This window comes from Tachyglossus aculeatus, chromosome 4 (genome assembly GCF_015852505.1).
Source record: "Tachyglossus aculeatus isolate mTacAcu1 chromosome 4, mTacAcu1.pri, whole genome shotgun sequence".
NCBI lineage: Eukaryota > Metazoa > Chordata > Mammalia > Monotremata > Tachyglossidae > Tachyglossus > Tachyglossus aculeatus.
Window position 1 is genome coordinate 65,348,113 of NC_052069.1, and position 19,242 is coordinate 65,367,354.

Here is a 19,242-nt window from a genome sequence, read left to right on the forward strand (position 1 = left end):
TATGAGGCATTTCTATCTCAATTAACTTCAAAGGAATTAGTTGAAATTCTGGTAGATTGAATAGATGTCTTAGCTATGGTTTGAAAAGAATAATTGATTTTTAGTGTTTTGGCACCAATTTCATGGTGTGTTAAAAATTTTAAATGAACTAATTTACCTAGTTAAAATGAGCATATTATTAAATGTAACCCTGTCCATTGGCATATCTTTATGCAATATTTAAATTAAGGCAATATAATTGAATAGTACTTATTGAGTGCCTATTTAGTACAGTGCTCTGCACTACGTGTATGGAAGAGCCGACAATCTAATGGAGACTGATAGACACAAGCAATGCACAAATAGTGGGAAGAAAGGAAGGAAAAGAAAGAGGAAAAAGAAAGAACACTATGGCTACTGACTGCAGAAATATGAAAGGATATAAAAAGGGTAAATTTTCTGTAAGCTCAAGGGTGAAGGTGAATAAATATAAGTACTTAGGGAAGTTGTTGAACGATCTGGAAAAGTGGAGCTTAATGAAGGCAGGCCTCTGCAGGAGGTGGCAAATCAGGAGGGCTTTGAAGATGGGAAGAGCTGTGGTTTGGCAGATTTTGAAGGGGGTGGGCTAAAGGCAGGGTATAAGAAATACATTGGAGGGAGATGATTCTCTCTGTCCAAAGTTCTTCTGAAATCACCTCTCCAACAGGAGACCTCTCTGATTCATTTCTAATCACCCCAGTTTGAAGCTTTTCTATAAATTCACAGCTCTACTACTCAATCCAGGAAATCATCCAGTAAGGATGGATACCCATAGGGTGCCTAGCAGAGTCCCGGAATGGAGGTTTGGAGAACATTTTAAAAATGCAGTACATCCTGTCCTCAAGGAGTTTATAACTCAGAAGGACACTCAAGGCATACATAGATGCATTTAGCCAAAATGTATATACACAATTACAGTAATAATAATAATAATTGTGATATTTTTAGCACTTACTATGTTAAACCCTCACTCCTCAAATTTGACAATTATTCTCCCCTTCTTCAAAGCCTTATAGAAGGCGCATCTCCTCCAAGAGGCCTTCTCAGACTAAGCCTCACTTTTCCTCATCTCCCACCCTCTTCTGCATCACCATGACTTGCTCCCTTTGATCTTCCCCAACTCAGCCTCACAGCACTTACGTACAGATCTGTAATTTCATTTGTACTGATGTCTGTCTCCACCACCCCGAGACTGTAAACTCATTATGGGCAGGAAATGTCACTGTTTATTGTTGTATTTTTCCAAGCACTTAGTACAGTGCTCTGCACACTGTAAGCATTCAATAAATACAAAAATACAAATAAATGAATGAATATGTTCCAGGCACTGTACTAAGCATTGAGGTGGATACAAGCAAATCAGGTTGGAGAACATCTTTTAAAAATGCAGAGTGCCCTGTCCTCAAGGAGTTATAATTCAAAAGGACATTCAAGGCAGATATAGATGCAGTCAGCCAAAATGTATACACACAGTTACAGTAATAACTGTGATTTTTTTTTTAGCAATTACTATATTAAACCCTCACTCTTCAACTGTGACAGACAATTACTCAGGGCCCCCTTCTAGACTGTGAGCCTGCTGTGGGCTGGGATTGTCTCTGTTGCTGAATTGTACTTCCCAAGTGCTTAGTACAGTGCTCTGCACACAGTAAGCACTCAAATACGATGGAATAAATGAATGAAAGGTAACTACAGGAATGCGGTGGAGAAGAAATTAGCAGGATTTACTCAGAGACATATGAGAGGGGGAAGGTAGGGAGGAGTCAAGGATGATACCAAGATTGAGGATTTAAGAGACAGGGAGAATGTTAGCATTGTTAAGTTAAAAGAGGAGCTGGAGAAGCAGCATGGCCTGGTGGAAAGAGCACAGACTTGGAAGTCAGAGAGCCTAGATTCTAATCCCAGCTCTGCCACTTACCTGCTATGTGACCTTGGGCAAGTCACTTAAGTTCTCTGTGGCTGTTACCTCATCTGAAAATGGGGATTAATGCTGTAAACCCTAGTGGGACATACACTGTTTTCCAACCTGGTTATCTTGTATCTACCCCTGAGCTTAGTATAGTGCCTGACCATAATAAGCACTTAACAAATACTATAAAAAAAGTTGGTTTGGGATTGAAGATGAGGTGTTCAGTTTTTAACATGTTGAGCTTAAGATGGTGGCAAAATATCCATGTGGTGATGTCCTAGAGGTAGGAAGAAATATGAGATCATAGAATGAATGAATGAAGTAGGGGCTAGCAAGACAAAAAATTGAGAGTAAACTAGAGGGACTATCTGAAGCCATGTGAGCTGATGAGATGCTGAGTATAGTATATACTAGTATACAATATAATATATTGTATATTGAGAATATATTGAGAAGCAGCATGGCTCAGTGGAAAGAACATGGGCTTTGGAGTCAGGGGTCAGGGGTTCAAATCCTGGCTCTGCCACTTGTCAGCTGTGTGACTTTGGGCAAGTCACTTAACTTCTCTGGGCCTCAGCTACCTCACCTGTAAAATGGGGATGAAGACTGTGAGCCCTCCGTGGGACAACCTGATCACCTTGTAACCTCCCCAGCGCTTAGAACAGTGCTTTGCACATAGTAAATGCTTAATAAATGCTATTATTATTATTACTATTATTATTATTATATTCATTCATTCAATCGCATCTCTTCCTGCCTTCAGGATATCTCTATCTGGATGTCCTCCCACCACCTAAAACTCAACCTGTCCAAGACAGAGCTCCCTATCTTCCTTCCCAAACCCTGTCCTCTCCCTGACTTTCCCATCACTGTGGACAACACAACCATCCTTCCCATCTCACAAGCCCACAACCTTGGTGTCATCCTTGACTCCGCTCTCTCATTCACCCCACGTACGCAATCCATCACCAAATTTTGCAGGTCTCACCTTCACAACATCACCAAGATCTGCCCTTTCCTCTCCATCCAAACCCCTACCATGTTAGTACAATCACTCATACTAACCCAACTGGATTACTACCTCCCAACCTCCTGCCTCCCCTCACTTCAGTCCATATTTCACTCTGCTGCCCAGATTATCTTTCTATAGAAATGTTCTGTGCATGTCACCCCCTCCCCAAAAACCTCTGGTGGTTGCCAATCGACCTCCGTGTCAACCCAAAACTCCTCACTATTGGCTTCAAAGCTCTCCATCACCTTTCCTCTTCTTATCTCAACTCTCTTCTCTCCTTCTACATCCCAGCCTGCATGCTCTGCTCTTCTGGTGCTAACCTTCTCACTGGGCCTCAATCTCGCATGTCTTGCCATCGACCCCGGCCCAAGTCCTACCTCAGGCCTGGAACACCCTCCCTCCTCAAATCTGCCAAAAAAATCACTCTTCTCTTCCACGCCCCCCTGCCCACCTTCAAAGCCCTATTGAAGGTGCACCTTCTCTAAGAGGCCTTCCCAGATTAAGCCCCCTTTTCCTTCAGCTCCCCCTTCCTTTCATGTCAGCTCGATTCCCTTCTTTTGCTCTTCCCTCCCCTCTCCCTGCCCCCCCAGTACTTATGTATATATATGTATATATCTATAAACTCTATTTATATTGATGCCTGTTTACTTGATTTGATGTCTGTCTCCCCACCTCTAGACTGTAAACCCGGTGAGAGCAGGGATTGTCTCTATCGCTGAATTGTACTTTTCAAGAGCTTCTATGGTGCTCTGTAGTCATTCATTCAATAATATTTATTGAGCACTTACTGTGTGCATAGCGCTGTACTAAGTGCTTGGGAAGTACAAGTTGGCAACATATAGAGATGGTCCCTACCCAACAATGGGCTCACAGTCTAGAAGGGAGAGAAATGTACACAGTATGCACTCAAATATGATTGAATGCATGAACAGTGAAGAGATGGTGCAAAGGCTGGAAGGGGGAGAGATGGGTTTTAAGTATAAGGGAGACTTGAGTCTTTTTGAATTCCAAAAGAAGTGAGGCATCAGTCAATTGTAATTATTGAGTGATTACTGTGTACAGAGCATTGTACTAAGCACTTGGGAGAGTACAATGGACACATTCCCTGCCCACAACAAGCTTATAGTCCAGAGAGAGTGAAATAATAATAATAATGATGATATTTGTTAAGCACTTACCGTGTTCCAAGCTCTGTTTAAAGTGCTGGGGGAGATATAAGGTAATGAAGTTGTCCCACATGGGATCTTAATCCCCATTTGACAGATGAAGTAACTGAGGCACAGAGAAGTTAAGGGACTTGCCCAAAGTCACAGCTGACAAGTAGCGGAGTCAGGATTAGAATCCATGACCTCTGACTCCCAAGCCCTGGCTCTTTCCACTAAGCCATACTGCTTCATTGAAAGAGGCCATGAGGGAGGGGAGGAGGATCAGGGCAAATGTTTTTAAGAGGTAAAAGGGGATAGATCATAGAGAAGAGAAAAGTGGGTAGTCTGGATAGTCATCTGCTCTGAACAGCATTTTAAGGAAGTGATCTGGGCAGCTCAAGGGTAGAGCTGGAAGGCAGGGAAACTAGCTGATGTTTTAATGTAATGAATATTTCTTTACATTATGAATGCTTTCCCCTAGAATCAAAAATGCTGATGTGGGGACAAAAAGCACCATTCTATTTACCACAGTGATGGTATAATTAATAATGAAAGGAGAAGTTCCAGAAATTCAGTCACATGCGTAGAGGAAGTGGCTTGTACTTCACGGAGCATTTCCAAGGTTCTGAAGCCTGGAAGCGTCTAATGGAAAAATGAGGCTAATTAGGAAAGACTTAATTTGGTCTGCACACGAATTACCATGTTGAACTATGCCTGTGGAATGGATAACTCTTTTTCTTCAAAAGATCACAAAATCCTTCAGAATCACCTGAGCGTGCCACACCTTTGTGAGTCAGGAATTAACCATTCCATTATATAGATGAGGGAACTGAAAATGGAAGTTAAATCTCTTGACCAAAGTTACAAATTGTGTCAGCAACCAAGACATGTATTCATTCATTCATTCAATTGTATTTACTGAGCGCTCACTGTGTGCGGAGCACTGTACTATGCACTTGGAAAGTACAATTCAGCAATAAAGAGACAATCCTTGCCCACACCTGGCTTACAGTCTAGAAGATGTATTTAACCCTGGAGTTTTAATTCTCTCTCCTACAGTTTCCATGTGAAAGAATATCTTGTAAGAGTTAAAGGAATATGATCCCTATTTTACAGTTGAGAGACCTGGGACCCAAAGAGGTAATTACAGGAATGTGGTGGAGAAGAGATTAGCAGGATTTATTCAGAGACATAGGAGAAGGGAAAGGTACCATTCATGACAGGCCATTTTCCTCTAGCATTTCCCTGCTTTTTTCAATTGAATAGTCAATCTATGGTGCTTATTGAGGACTTATTGTGTGCAGATCATTGTACTAAGCACTTAAGGGAGTTCAGTAGACTAGAGTTGGTAGAGACGATTGCACTAAGTGCTTGTGAAGATACCGTACCACTGAGTTGGTGGTAATAATAATAATAAATGTGGTATTTGTTAAGCACTTACTATCTGCCAGGTACTGTACTAAATGCTGAGGTGGATACAAGTAAATCGAGTTGGACACAGTTCCTGTCCCACCTGGGGCTTGTAGTCTCAATCCCCATTTTACAGATGAAGTAGCTGAGGCCCAGAGAAGTGAAGTGACTTGCCCAAAGTCACACAGCAGACAAGTGGAGGAATGGGGATTAGAACCCATGACCTTCTTGACTACCTGGCCTGTGCTTTATTCATTCATTCAAACTCCTAAGCGCTTGGGAAGTACAATTCAGCAACAGAGTTAATCCCTTCCCCAAACTATGCCATGCTGCTTCTCATATGCCATGCTGCTAGACCCAGTGATCCCTGCTCTCAAGGAGCTTACATAAGAAATATGGACTAAATTCATTCAAAAGTATTCATTCATTCAATCGTATTTATTGAGCGCTTACTGTTTGCAGAGCACTGTACTAAGCACTTGGGAAGTACAAGTCGGCAACCGGACTGAACCGACCCGAACAGGCTGGGCGTCAGAATCCGGATTGAGGCCCGAGAGTCTTTGCGGGGCACAGGCTTGGTTGGAGGCCGGGTCGGGCTTGGCCAAACTACTCCAGGCCAGGCTGCGGCCTAGGGGGAAGTGAAAAAAAACCCCAAAATGGCATTTATTAAGCACTTATATGTGCAGAGCACTGTTCGAAGCGCTGGGGAATTTAATGATGGCATTTATTAAGCACTTACTATGTGCAAGGCAGTGTTCTACGTGCTGGGGAGGTTACAGGGTGATCAGGTTGTCCCATGGGGGGCTCACGGTCTTAATCCCCGTTTTCCAGATGAGGGAACTGAGGCCCAGAGAGGTGAAGTGACTTGCCCAAAGTCACACAGCTGACGAGTGGTGGAGCTGGGATTTGAACCCATGACTTCTGACTCCAAAGCCCGGGCTCTTTCCACTGAGCCAAGCTGTTTCTCTATGTGAAGCCTGACAGGACCCCCCACCTTACCTCCTTCCCTTCCCCACAGCACCTGTATATATGTTTGTACGCATTTATTACTCATTTATTTTACTTGTACATATCTGTGCTACTTTATTTTGTTAATATGTTTTGTTTTGTTCTCTGTCTCCCCCTTCTAGACTGTGAGCCCACTGTTGGGTAGGGACCGTCTCTATATGCTGCCAACTTGTACTTCTCAAGTGCTTAGTACAGTGCTTTGCACACAGTAAGCACTCAATAAATATGATTGAATGAATATAGAGACGGTCCCTACCCAACAGCGGGCTCACAGTCTAGAAGGGGGAGACAGAGAACAAAACAAAACATGTGGACAGGTGTCAAGTCATCAGAATAAAAGTAAAGCTAGATGCACATCATTCACAAACTAAATAGAATAGTTAATATGTACAAGTAAAATAAGTAGAGTAATAAATCTGTACAAACATATAAACAGGTGCTGTGGGGAGGGGAAGGAGATAGGGTGGGGGGGGATGGGGAGGGGGAGATTTATTGAGTGCTTACTGTGTGCAGAGCACTGTACTAAGCACTTGGGAAGTACAAGTCGGCAACATATAGAGGCGGTCCCTACCCAACAAAGTAAAAAAGGGGCTACAGGGAAGGTTTCCCTTGGAAGATCTTCTGGTGGCATTTGGCAGGCTGATGGAAGCTCTTGTCAGTAAAGACGGCTGAGTCTCATTCCTGAGGTTTCCAGAACTCCAACATGGGCAAAATAATTTATTCATTGTGCTAGTGGTTTGTGTAACTTCACTCATGCTCGTTGCTTTACCTGATAAAGTTGAAAGGAAACGGTGGAGAAGCAGCATGGCCTAATAGAAAGAGCACAAGCCTTGGAGTCAGAGAACCTGGGTTCTAATCCCAGCTCTGCCATATACCTGCTGGGTGACCTTGGGCAAGTTATTTAACCTCTCTGTGCCTCAGTTGCCTCATCTTTAAAATGGTGATTAAAGCTGGACAAAGGAATTGATTCATTGTGCTAGTGGTTTGTGGAATATCACTCACATGTTTTCATCCCTGACAGTCATGTTTCTGGTGGGGCACGGAGAGCAACTGGAGAGCATGCTGGGGGTGTGTGTGTGTGTGTGTGTGTGTGTGTGTGTGTGATGCATGACAAAGCAAATGGGCGGCCTATGGCCCCTTTAGCCAGGAAAAACCCAGGCCTCCTTATTCCCAGGGAAATGCTTTTTCCACTGGATCTTCTAGATGTTCGAAGGTGTGTATCAAGGGACATCGAGGAGGGTGATCCATCAATCAGTGGTATTTATTGAGAGCTTACTCAGTGCCAGGACCTCAACCTGTACTTCCCAAGCACTTAGTACAGTGCTCTGCACACAGTAAGTGCTCAATAAGTACGATTGAATGAATGAATATACAGTAAGCTCATTGCGGGTAGGGAATATGTCTGTTGTTGTATTGTACCCTCCCAAGTGCTTAGTACAGTGCTTTTTTTTTTTTTTTTTGCTGTGGTTGTAAATGGCCAATCCCGGGAGTTTTCAGGAAGAGTGGGGAAGCATAGCCTGAACACTTTTGTAGGAAAAAGGAGCAACAGATTGAAGTATGAACTGGCGTGGGGAAGAGACAAGAGGCAGGGAGGTCAGCAAGGAGGCTGATGCAGTAATCCTGGAGGGATAGGATGCGTACGTGGAGTAACACGGTAGCAGTTTGGTTGGAAAGGAAGAGTGAGGTGTGTGGACTGGGTTGTAGGAGAGAGACAAGGTGATGGAGTGCTTTAAAGCCAATGGTGAGGAGTTTTTGTTTGATATGGAGGTGTATAGTCAACCACTGGAGATTTTTGAGGAGGGGGTGACGTATCCTGAACGTTTCTGTAGAAAGATGATCCGGGGAGTGGAGTGAAATATGGACTGGAGTGGGAAGAGGCAGGAGGTTGGGCAGTCAACAAGGAATGAGTGAGAGAGGAGTCAAGGGCAATGCAGAGGTTAAGGGCTTGTGAGACAGGAAAGATGGTGGTGCCGTCTACAGTGATGGGAAAATGAAAGGGAGGACAGGGTTTGGGTGGGAAGATAAGTTCTGTTTAGGACATTGTTTGAGGTGATGGGAGGACAGCCAAGCGGAGATGTCTTGAAGGCAGGGGGAAACGTGAGACTACAGAAAGGAAGAGAGATCAGGGCTGTAGATGAAGTACTTAAATTCTTTTGTGGTGTAGAAGTGCTGAAGTGGCAGTTGTGAGGTTGTAAATTGGGGAGATTAGATAATAACCAGGGCTGGGATTTCAGAAGGACTTTGAAAATGAGGAGAGCTGTAGTCAGTCAGATATGAACGGGGAGGGAGTTCCAGCAGCGTAGAAGATGTGCACAAGATGTTGGCAGTGGGAGAGAGAAGAATGATGATGATGGTATTTGTTAAATACTTACTATGTGCCAAGCACTGTTCTAAGCACTGGGGGGGGGGGATACAAGATCATCAGGTTGTCCCACATGGGGCTCACGGTCTTAATCTCCATTTTACAGATGAGGAAACTGAGGCCCAGAAAAGTGAAGTGACTTGCCCCAAGTCACACAGCTTACAAGTGATGGAGCTGGGATTAGAACCTATGACCTCTGACTCCCAAGCCCACGTTCTTTCCACTAAGCCACGCTGCTTCTCTAATAAGAATGAGACACAGCGAATCAGTTAATTTAATCAATAAAGGTATTTAAGGGTTTACTGTGTGTGCTCAGCACTGTACTGAGTGCTTGATACACAACCCTTTCCCTTAAGGAGTTTACAGTCTAAAGCTTATGATGTAGCAGAAGAGAGAGGGGCATTAAAATAAATTACAGAGAGGGGGAATAGGATAGTACAGGGGTAGTAAATAAATGCTATGGGGCTGTGGTTGAGGAGAATATCAAGTGCTCAAGGAGTACATATGGATCCAAGTGCATAAGTGATCATCGTCAGTGGTATTGATCGCTTACTGTGTGGGGAGCACTGTACTGTACACTTGTTCGAGGTGTGGTCTCTGGAGAGGGGCACGGGACACTTTACCTCTGAATTACTCCACCAGCAGCATTGACAGTGGCTTCTCTTTGTTCAAATTTGAAACGTCAGGGCTCTTAGAATGATCACAGGGAAATCCAGGAGTTGGACAGATCTTTCTCCCTTCAAAGGAAGCCCAGAGGCTCTGCAGAGTAATAGACTTTCTGGATCGGGCTCAGCATTAAGCGGGTGTTTAAACTGTGGAAGAGGGGTTTTTCTCCAATTCCCACCTTCGGCCCAGTGAAAGCAAATACTCTAGTATCCCAATTCCAGTGGTTCAGGTTTCTACCCTTGAGCTCATCTACTGCAGTCGTTCCTTCCTCCCTGTTTCCGGATCTCAGAGTGACTGGTTTGAGTCAGATTTCTCCAGGGACTATCCCTCCATCTGATTCAAATAATGTCTTGACATTTAAAATTTTGTTTTCAGAACCTCACTAACACCCATGTTTTTACATTTTTTTTAGGTGTGGATTTAGGCATTAGGCCTAGAAGTAGAATTCATTTTGTTATATAGCAATTGATGCAGAAAGGAGGGCAAATAGAGGAAGTGAAGGTTTATTCAGGGAAGGCCTCTTGTAGGAGGTATGATTTGAGAAGAGCTATGAAGGTGGGGAGAGTGGTGGTCTGTTGCAAATGAAGGTGGAAGGAGTTCTAGACCTGAGGGGAAAAAAGTGAGCGAGGGGTCAGTGGCAAGATAGATGAAGTGGAGGTACGGCGAGAAGGTTGGCGTAAGAATAGTGGAGTAATATTATTATTATTATTATTACGGTATTTAAGTGCTTACTATGTGCCAAGAACTGTTCTAAGTGCTGGGGTAGATACAAGGTAATCAGGTTGTCCCATGTAAGGCTCACACTCTTAATCTCCATTTCACAGATGAGGTAATTGAGGCATAGAGAAGTTAAGTGGTTGGCCCAAGGTCACACAGTGGCGGTACTGGGATTAGAACCCACGTCCTCTGACTCCCAAGCCCGGGCTCTTTCTACTAAGCCACACTGCTTCTTTTTGTGGGCTCGACTGTAGTATGTCAGTTGCCCCCTTCACTACACCGAAACAGCCCTGTCTAAGGTAATCGATGACCTTCTCACCAAATCTGACATGCTCAGTGGCTCTACTCTATCCTAATCCTCCTCGACCACCTGGAGGCCTTTGACACTATGGGCTACCCCCTTCTCCATGAAACTTCATCCAACCTTTTTTGTTTAATGGCATTTATTAAGCGCTTACTATGTGCAAAGCACTGTTCTAAGCACCGGGAGGATACAAGGTGATCAGGTTGTCCCACGGGGGGCTCACAGTCTTCATCCCCATTTTACAGATGAGGGAACTGGGGCCCGGAGAAGTGAAGTGACTTGCCCAAAGTCACACAGCTGACAACTGGCGGAGCTGGGATTGGCTTCACTGACATGGTTCTCTCTTGGTTCTCCTATCTCTCTGACCACTCCTCAGTCTCTTTGTGGGCTCTTTTTCTGTGTCCCCAACTCACTGATAGTGGGGACCCCCTCAAGGCTCAGTTCTGGATCCCCTTCTTTTCTCCATCTTCACCCACTCCATTGGAGAACACACTTGCTCCCATGGCTTCAACTATTATTTCTATTTGGATGATTCCCAGATCTACATCTCCTTCCCTGATCTGTCTCCTTCTCTGCAGTCTCACATTTCCTCCTGCCTTCAGGACATCCCTACCTGGATGTCCCACTGACACCTCAAACTAAATATGTCCAAAACGGAAAGTCTCACCTTCCCACTCAAGCCCTGTCCTCCCCTTCTTTCTCATCACTGTAAGCAATACCACTATCCTCCCTATCTCACAACTGCATAAACGTTAATGTTGACCTTGATTCATCTCTCTCATCCAACCTACATATTGTCTGTCACCAAATCCTGTCAGTTCTAAATTCACAAAATTGCTAAAACCTGTCCGTCCTTCTCCATCCAAACTGCTACCATGCTGATCCAAGCACATACCCTATTCTTGCTGACCTCCTGTCTCTCCCCACTCCAGTCAATACTTCACTCTGCTGCACAGATCACTTTTTAAAAAACATTTAGTCCGTGTCTCCCCACAAATCTCCAGTGGCTGCCCATTCATTCATTCATTCATTTGCATTTATTGAATGCATACTGTGTGCAGAGCACTGTGCTAAGCGCTTGGGAGAGTACACTACAACAATAAATATCAAACAGAAGCTCCTGACCTTTGGTTTTAAAGCAATCGGCTCACCCTACTATTTTTTTTATGGTATTTAAGCGCTTACTATGTGTCAAATACTTTCCAAAGTGCTGTGGTAGGTACAGGTCAATTAGGTCAGACATACTCCCTGCCTCACCTCACTGATCCCCTACTACTACTACTAATAATAATGATGGCATTTATTAAGCTCTTACTATGTGCAAAGCACTGTTCTAAGCACTGGGGAGGTTACAAGGTGTTCAGGGTGTCCCACGGGGGGCTCACAGTCTTAATCCCCATTTTACAGATGAGGGAATTGAGGCCCAGAGAAGTTAAGTGACTTGCCCAAAGTCACACAGCTGAGAATTGGCAGAGCCAGGATTTGAACCCATGACCTCTGACTCCAAAGCCCGGGCTCTTTTCCACTGAGCCAAACTGCTTCTCTACTGCCCACTTTGCAGTACGCTTTGCTCCCCTAACACCAGCCTGCTCCCTGTGCCCCCATCTCATCTATCTCACTGCTGACCCCTTTCCCACATCTTCCCTCTAGCCTGGAATTCCCTCTCCCTCCATGTATGCCAGACCACCACTCTCCCCATCTTCAAATTTTTATTAAGGTCACATCTCTTCCAAGAGGCCTTCCTTAATCAAGCCCTCTTTTTCCCCAGCTCCCCCTCAATCAATCAATCGTATCTATTGAGTGCTTACTGTGTGCAGAGCACTCTACTAAGTGCTTGGGAAGTACAAGTTGGCAACATATAGTGACGGTCCCTACCCAACAACAGGCTCACAGTCTAGAAGGGGGAGACAGACAACAAAACAAAACATGCAGACGGGTGTCAAAACCGTCAGAATAAATAGAATTATAGCTATATGCACATCATTAACAAAATAGAGTAGTAAATATGTACAAGTAAAATAAAATGGATATGTACTGTGGGACAAGGGAAGGGGTGGATATCAAATACTTAAGGGGAACAGACTCAAGGGTAGAGGTGACAAAGATGATCTTGGATCAGAGTGGTAGTATTTTGGATGGAGAGGAAGGCGTAGAGCCAACAGGATTTGGTGATAGACTGAATACGCGGGTTGAAAGAGAGAGACGAATCAAGGATAATGCCAAGGTTATGGGCTTGTGAGACAGAGAGTGATGTGCTGTTGTCTAAAGTGACGGGAAAGACAGCAGGAAGAAAGGGTCGGAAGATGAGGAATTCTGTTTTGAGCAGGTTAACTTTGAGGTGGAGGCGGAATACCCAAGTAGAAATGTCCTGAAGGCAGGAGGAAATGTGAGATTGCAGAGGAGGAAAGAGGTCAGGGCTGGAGAGGTAGGTTTGGGAATCATCCGCACAGAGATGGTAGTTGAAGCTGTGCGCGTAAATGAGTTCTCCAAAGGAGTGAGTGTAGATGGACAATAGAAGGGAACCCAGAACTGAGCTTTGAGGGACACCCAGAGTTTGGTGCCGGCGGGCAGAGGGGCAGAGGAAGAGCTCCTGAAAGAGACCGAGAATGAGCTGCCAGAGATAAGGGGAGAACCAGGACTGGACAAGGTTAGTGAAGCCAAGGTTAAATAATGTTTTCAAGAGAAGGAGGTGTAATCCGCAAGGTTGAAGGCTGCTGAGAGATTGAGGATGATCAGGATAAAGTAGAAGATATTGGATCTGGTAAGAAGAAGGCCATCGACCATCAGAGGGGACAGTTTCTGTGGACTAAAAGGGATGGAAGCTAGATTGCGGGGGGTCAAGAATCAAATCAGAAGAGGAGGTGGAGGCAGGGGGTTTATTCCCTTCAGTTCATTCTTGTAATTACTTCTCTGGGCCTCAGGTTTTTCATCTGTAAAACAGGGATAATAATAGCCGCCTCTACCTCACAGGAATGTTACGAGGACAGAAAGGAATAATTAGTGCAAAAGCAGGAAAAAAGTGTAGCGTACACTCAAAATTCATTATCATTATGGTGCATATACATATCATTCATTCGTATTTATTGAGTGCTTCCCGTGTGCAGATCACTGTATTAAGCACTTGGGCGAGTGCAGTATAACAGAGTCGGTAACCACATTCCCTGCCTGCACCGAGCTTACAGTCTAGAGGACTACGGTCAATTTGTATTGATCGAGGCTGTAACGTCATTATGGGTGGGGAGTGTGACTGCTAATTCTGTTGTGTTGTACTCTCCCAAGCGCTTAGTACAGTGCTCTGCACATAGTCCGTGCTCAATAAATGCCATCGATTGACTGATTGGACTGGATGCATCCTTGTCTGCCTCAGGTCTCCTTTAGGACTGTAAACTCGAGATGTTCAGCATAAAATTGCATTCTTGAAACCTCCATTCTGTGGCTGGGCTCTGCACCCCGTGGGCATCCAATAAATCCTTGGCTGGTGGCTGACTTTTCCGGATCCGAGGTGGGGGCGGGGAGGGTTCCGGCAGACCGCAGGAGGTGGTTGACTTGGAGGTCCATGGGGGCTAACGGATGATGCAGCTTGGGAGTCAGAGGTCGTGGGTTCTAATCTCGGCTCCGCCACTTGTCTGCTGTGTGACTTTGGGCAAGTCGCTTCACTTCTCTGTGCCTCAGTGACCTCCTCTGAAAGGGGGATGAAGACTGTGAGCCCCAACGTGGGACAACCTGATGACCTTGTATCTACCCCTGCAATTAGAACAGTGCTTGGCACATAGTGCTTAACAAAAACCATCACTATTATTATTATTTATTGAGCATTCACTGGGTGCAAGGCACTGTACTAAATGCTTGGGAGAGTAGAGTCTTGAACGGATAGAGAACAGAGAAGCAGCGTGGCTCCGTGGAAAGAGCCCGGGCTTTGGAGTCAGAGGTCATGGGTTCAAATCCCAGCTCCGCCACTTGTCAGCTGGGTGACTTTGGGCAAGTCACTTCACTTCTCTGGGCCTCAGTTCCCTCATCTGTAAAATGGGGATTAAAACTGCGAGCCCCCCGGGGGACAACCTGATCACCTTGTCACCTCCCCGGCGCTTAGAACAGTGCTTTGCACATAGTGCTTAATAAATGCCATTATTATTATTATTATTATTATTATTAGATAGATACCTTCCTGTGCATAACGAGTGCCTCCCGGGGGTGGCCAGGTGGGGGGTGGGGAGTCCCTCATGCCCTGCGGCAGGAGCACGGTGCCTGCGGGGGCTAGGATGTCAGGGTCTGTGGGCGCCCCCAAACCCTGCTGGGAGACTGGGGTGTGTCCCACTGAGACACACACACTGACACACTCTGACACACACACACACACTCTCTGACACACACACTGACACAGACGCTCTGACACACACAGATGCACTGACACACACACACACACACTCTGACACACTGACACGCTCTGACACAGACACTCAGACGCACTGACACAGACACTCATACCCACTGACACACACACTCCTCACACACACTGACACAGACACTCATACACACTCAGACACTGACACTCAGACACGGAGACACAGAGAGAGACGACACGGCGACACAGACACTCAGAGACGCAGACACACACAGACACTCAGACACAAACACTCAGACACTCTGGGACACACACTCTCACTCACACACACACACACACACACACACACACAGACACACACTCTGACACAAACACTCTGACACTCAGACCCAAACACGCAGACACACTCACAGACAGACCCAAACACACACACACACACACAGACAGTCCGATAGCCTCCCAGCCAGGCCCAGAGACTCCCAGACAGCCTGCCTGGCCCACTGACACCCTCCGCCGAGAGTCCCCGGCTGGGCCGGTGGGTCCGGTGCCCTCCCCTCCCCTTCCCTCTCCCATCCCATCCCATCCCGTCCCCTCCCCTCCCCTCGGCGGCGTTGGTGGCGTTGTCGGGGCTCCGGTCCTTTCCCGCCGCACTTCCTGGTTTGCAGAAGGTGGAGGAGGGAGGAGGGAGGAGGAGGAGGAGGAGGGACAGGACAGGACGACACAGCCCGGTCCGGTCCGGCAGGCAGGCCCCGAGATCGCGGCCGGGGGTCGGAGGGGGTGTGGGTGGGGGGCGATGCCGGCGGGGAGCGGGCTGTCGTCGCCCTCCCGCAGCTGACACGGACGGACGGACGGACGGACGGAGGAGGGGGAGGCCGCCCACCCGCGACCCCCGCCCGGCATGCCACCATGGACTGCAGGACCAAGTGAGTGCGGGGGCCTGGGGCTGGGACAGGCTGGCAGGCTGGCAGGCAGGCTGGCTGGCAGGCGCCCCCCACCCGGAGCTGGGCTTGGGCCGGGCCGAGTTAGGCCTCCGTCCGCGGCCTGCAGGGCCAGAGACCGCACGGGCCCAGTCCTCTCCCTGCCCCTGTCCCTGCCCCTGCCCGTGCCCGGCCCCGTTGGGTTGGCCTGGTGCCCCCGGGCCCGGGCAGGCTGGGCCACTCTCGGCGGCCGGGCCCAGGGCTTCCAGCCCGGGCGACACCATGGCACCGCTCCTGGCCCCTCCTCTGACATTCGCACGCTCCATTCCCACCTTCCGCTCCCTGACCATAGCCCTCCTCCCGCACCTGCCCTGCCCCCTGCCTCTGCCCTTTCCCCTGACCCTGCCCTCCCGCTGACCCCTTTTCCTTGCTCCTGCCCTCCCCCCTGCCCCTGTTCCTGCCCTCCCCCCTGCCCCTGTTCCTGCCCTCCCCCCTGCCCCTGTTCCTGCCCTCCACCCTGCCCCAGCTCCTGCCCTCCACCCTGCCCCAGCTCCTGCCCTCCACCCTGCCCCAGCTCCTGCCCTCCATCCTGCCCCTGTTCCTGCCCTCCACCCTGCCCCAGCTCCTGCCCTCCACCCTGCCCCAGCTCCTGCCCTCCCCCCTACCCCTGCCCTCCACCCTGTCTCTGCTCCTGCCCCTCCACCCTGTCTCTGCTCCTGCCCCTCCACCCTGTCTCTGCTCCTGCCCCTCCACCCTGTCTCTGCTCCTGCCCCTCCACCCTGCCCCTGCCCTCCACCCTGCCCCTGCTCCTGCCCCTCCACCCTGCCCCTGCTCCTGCCCCTCCACCCTGCCCCTGCCCCTCCACCCTGCCCCTGCTCCTGCCCCTCCACCCTGCCCCTGCTCCTGCCCCTCCACCCTGCCCCTTCTCCTGCCCCTGCTCCTGCCCCTCCACCCTGCCCCTGCTCCTGCCCCTCCACCCTGCCCCTGCTCCTGCCCCTCCACCCTGCCCCTTCTCCTGCCCCTGCCCCTGCCCCTCTACCCTGCCCCTGCCCCTCTACCCTGCCTCTGCCCCTCCACCCTGCCCCTTCCCCTACCACTGCAAACATCTCTGCCTGCTCCTGGGTAGCCACTAGGACGCCCTCTGGGCCCTTCCAGCAATCGAGCCCAAATGGTTTGAGTCAATCGATCAATAGTATTTATTAATAATAATAATAATAATGATGATGATGGTATTTGTTAAGCACTTACTATGTGCAAAGCATTGTTCTAAGCACTGGGGAGGTTACAAGGTGATCAGGTTGTCCCACAGGGGGCTCACAGTTTTAATCCCTATTTTACAGAGGAGGTAACTGAGGCCCAGAGAAGTTAAGTGACTTGCTCAAAGTCACACAGCTGACAGTTGGCGGAGCCGGTGTTTGAACCCATCACCTCTGACTCCAAAGCCCGTGCTCTTTCCACTGAGCCACGCTGCTTCTCAAGAGCTTATTCATTAAGAGCTTACTGTGTGTAGAGCGCTGTACTGAGTGCTTGGGAGGGTGCAACAGAATTAGCACACACATTCCCCACCCACGTCTTTTACAGAGATGCTGGCATATGTCCCAGATGGATTCTTTTTTTCTTCATCATTCAATTCCGCATCAGCCCGTATCGATCTGAGCAGTCACCTTCGTTATGTTATGGAATAACATCGGAGAAATAGCGTGGCGCAGTGGAAAGAGCATTGGCGTGGCAGTCAGAGGTCATGGGTTCTAATCCCGGCTCTGCCACTTATCGGCTGCTTGACTTTGGGCAAGTCACTTCACTTCTCTGTACCTCAGTTACCTCACCTGTAAAATGGGGTACATGTAAGACTATGAGCCCCACGTGGGACAATCTGATCACCTTGTATCACCCCAGAGCTTTGAACAGTGCTTTGCACATAGTAAGCGCTTAACAAATACTATTATTATTATTATTATTATATAAATATTAAATATTAATGTGATTTTTTAAAAATAAAGTCCATTAAGCACCCTATTGAGTGTTTTCATCTTTTTTAGGGAGCCTAAAAGAGCTGATTCTAAGGGAGTGTGGTAGTCGTGGGAAAACTTTTTCAGTTTGCATGTTGATTATTTAAATTTAACATGTAAGATAACCACTGCAGTTTGAAGGGTGGGAAAGAAACACAAACAAAAATAAGCAAATCTTTTCAAAATAAAATGAAGAGATCTCAGTACTAGACATTTTTCAAAAGGGAGGAAATGAGTTTGACACCTATTACTGGTTGGTTTTTGTGACACTCCCGAATACCACAAGGTCTGCCTCAAACTTAGTCAAAGTTAGTGGGTAGGTTGGGAGAGACTGGTTAGTCTTAAAGTAACTCATTTTGTCACCTTTCATATTTCTCTTCTGATGGCAGACCTTTGGTTTTGCCGAAAAAAGAACACCACTAGGAGTTTAAAGCTGGCACTTGCTTCTGAATGGACCTCAGCTCTAGGGCTATTCAGATCACATCTTCTCCAAGATGTCTTAACTGTCTAGGCCCTCATTTCCCCTACTCTTCCCTTCTGCATCCCTCTGTGTTTGGATCTGTACTCTTTAAGCACCTGATAGTCACCCAACTCTCAACTCTACGACATTTATGTACATAGTAGTAATTTAATTTTCATGTCTTTGTCCCCCTCTAGACTGTAAACTCTCGGTAGGGAAAGTGTCAGCCAGCTCTGTTGTATTGTACTCTTCCAAGTGCTTAGTACAGAGCTTTTTGTGCTCAGTAAGGGTTCAGTAAAGACCATTGATTGAGAGGAAATATATTTAAACACAGCGTGGCTCAGAGGAAAGAGCACAGGCTTTGGAGTCAGAGGTCATGGGTTCAAATCCTGGCTCTGCCAATTGTAAGACTGTAAGCTCCCAGTGGGACAACCTGATCACCTTGTAACCTCCCCAGCGCTTAGAACAGTGCTTTACACATAGTGAGTAATAAATGCCATTATTATTATTATTAGTATTAATTATCGAGCCCTCTAAACTGTAAGCTCATCGTGGGCAGGGAATGTGCCTGTTTATTGTTATAGTGCACTCTCCTAAAATCAATAGATACGATTGACTGACTGACTGGCCCACTCAATACAGTGTACTGTACTAGGCGCTTGGGAGGTATAGGATAAAGAAGTAGTATGTCCTGTGCCAAGAATGATGATGATAATAACAATAATAATGACATTAAGCATTTACTATTTGCCAGGCACCATACTAAATGCTGGTGTAGATAGTGTAATCAGGTTGGACACAGTCCATGTCCCACCTGGGGCTCACAGTCTTAATCCCCGTTTTACAAATAAGGTAGCTGAGGCACAGAGAAGTGAAGTGACTTGCCCAGGGTCACACAATGGACAGATCCAGGAGTAGAACCCAGGTCCTTCTGACTCCGAGGCCCGTGCTGTATCCACTAGG

The 19,242-nt window shown here is 47.2% G+C and overlaps 1 protein-coding gene across 2 annotated transcripts in view; it reads left to right on the plus strand.

Annotated features, from left to right (window-relative positions):
- The first annotated feature begins 15,742 nt into the window (after positions 1 to 15,742).
- Positions 15,743 to 19,242, plus strand: part of DENND1B (DENN domain containing 1B) — a 330,783-nt gene continuing 327,283 nt past the window's right edge. For both annotated transcript variants that reach the window (XM_038744737.1, XM_038744739.1), the window contains exon 1: positions 15,743 to 15,816. In XM_038744737.1, the coding sequence (XP_038600665.1) occupies positions 15,800 to 15,816 (17 nt within the window). In that variant the 5' untranslated portion in view covers positions 15,743 to 15,799. The remainder of the gene's footprint in view (positions 15,817 to 19,242) is intronic.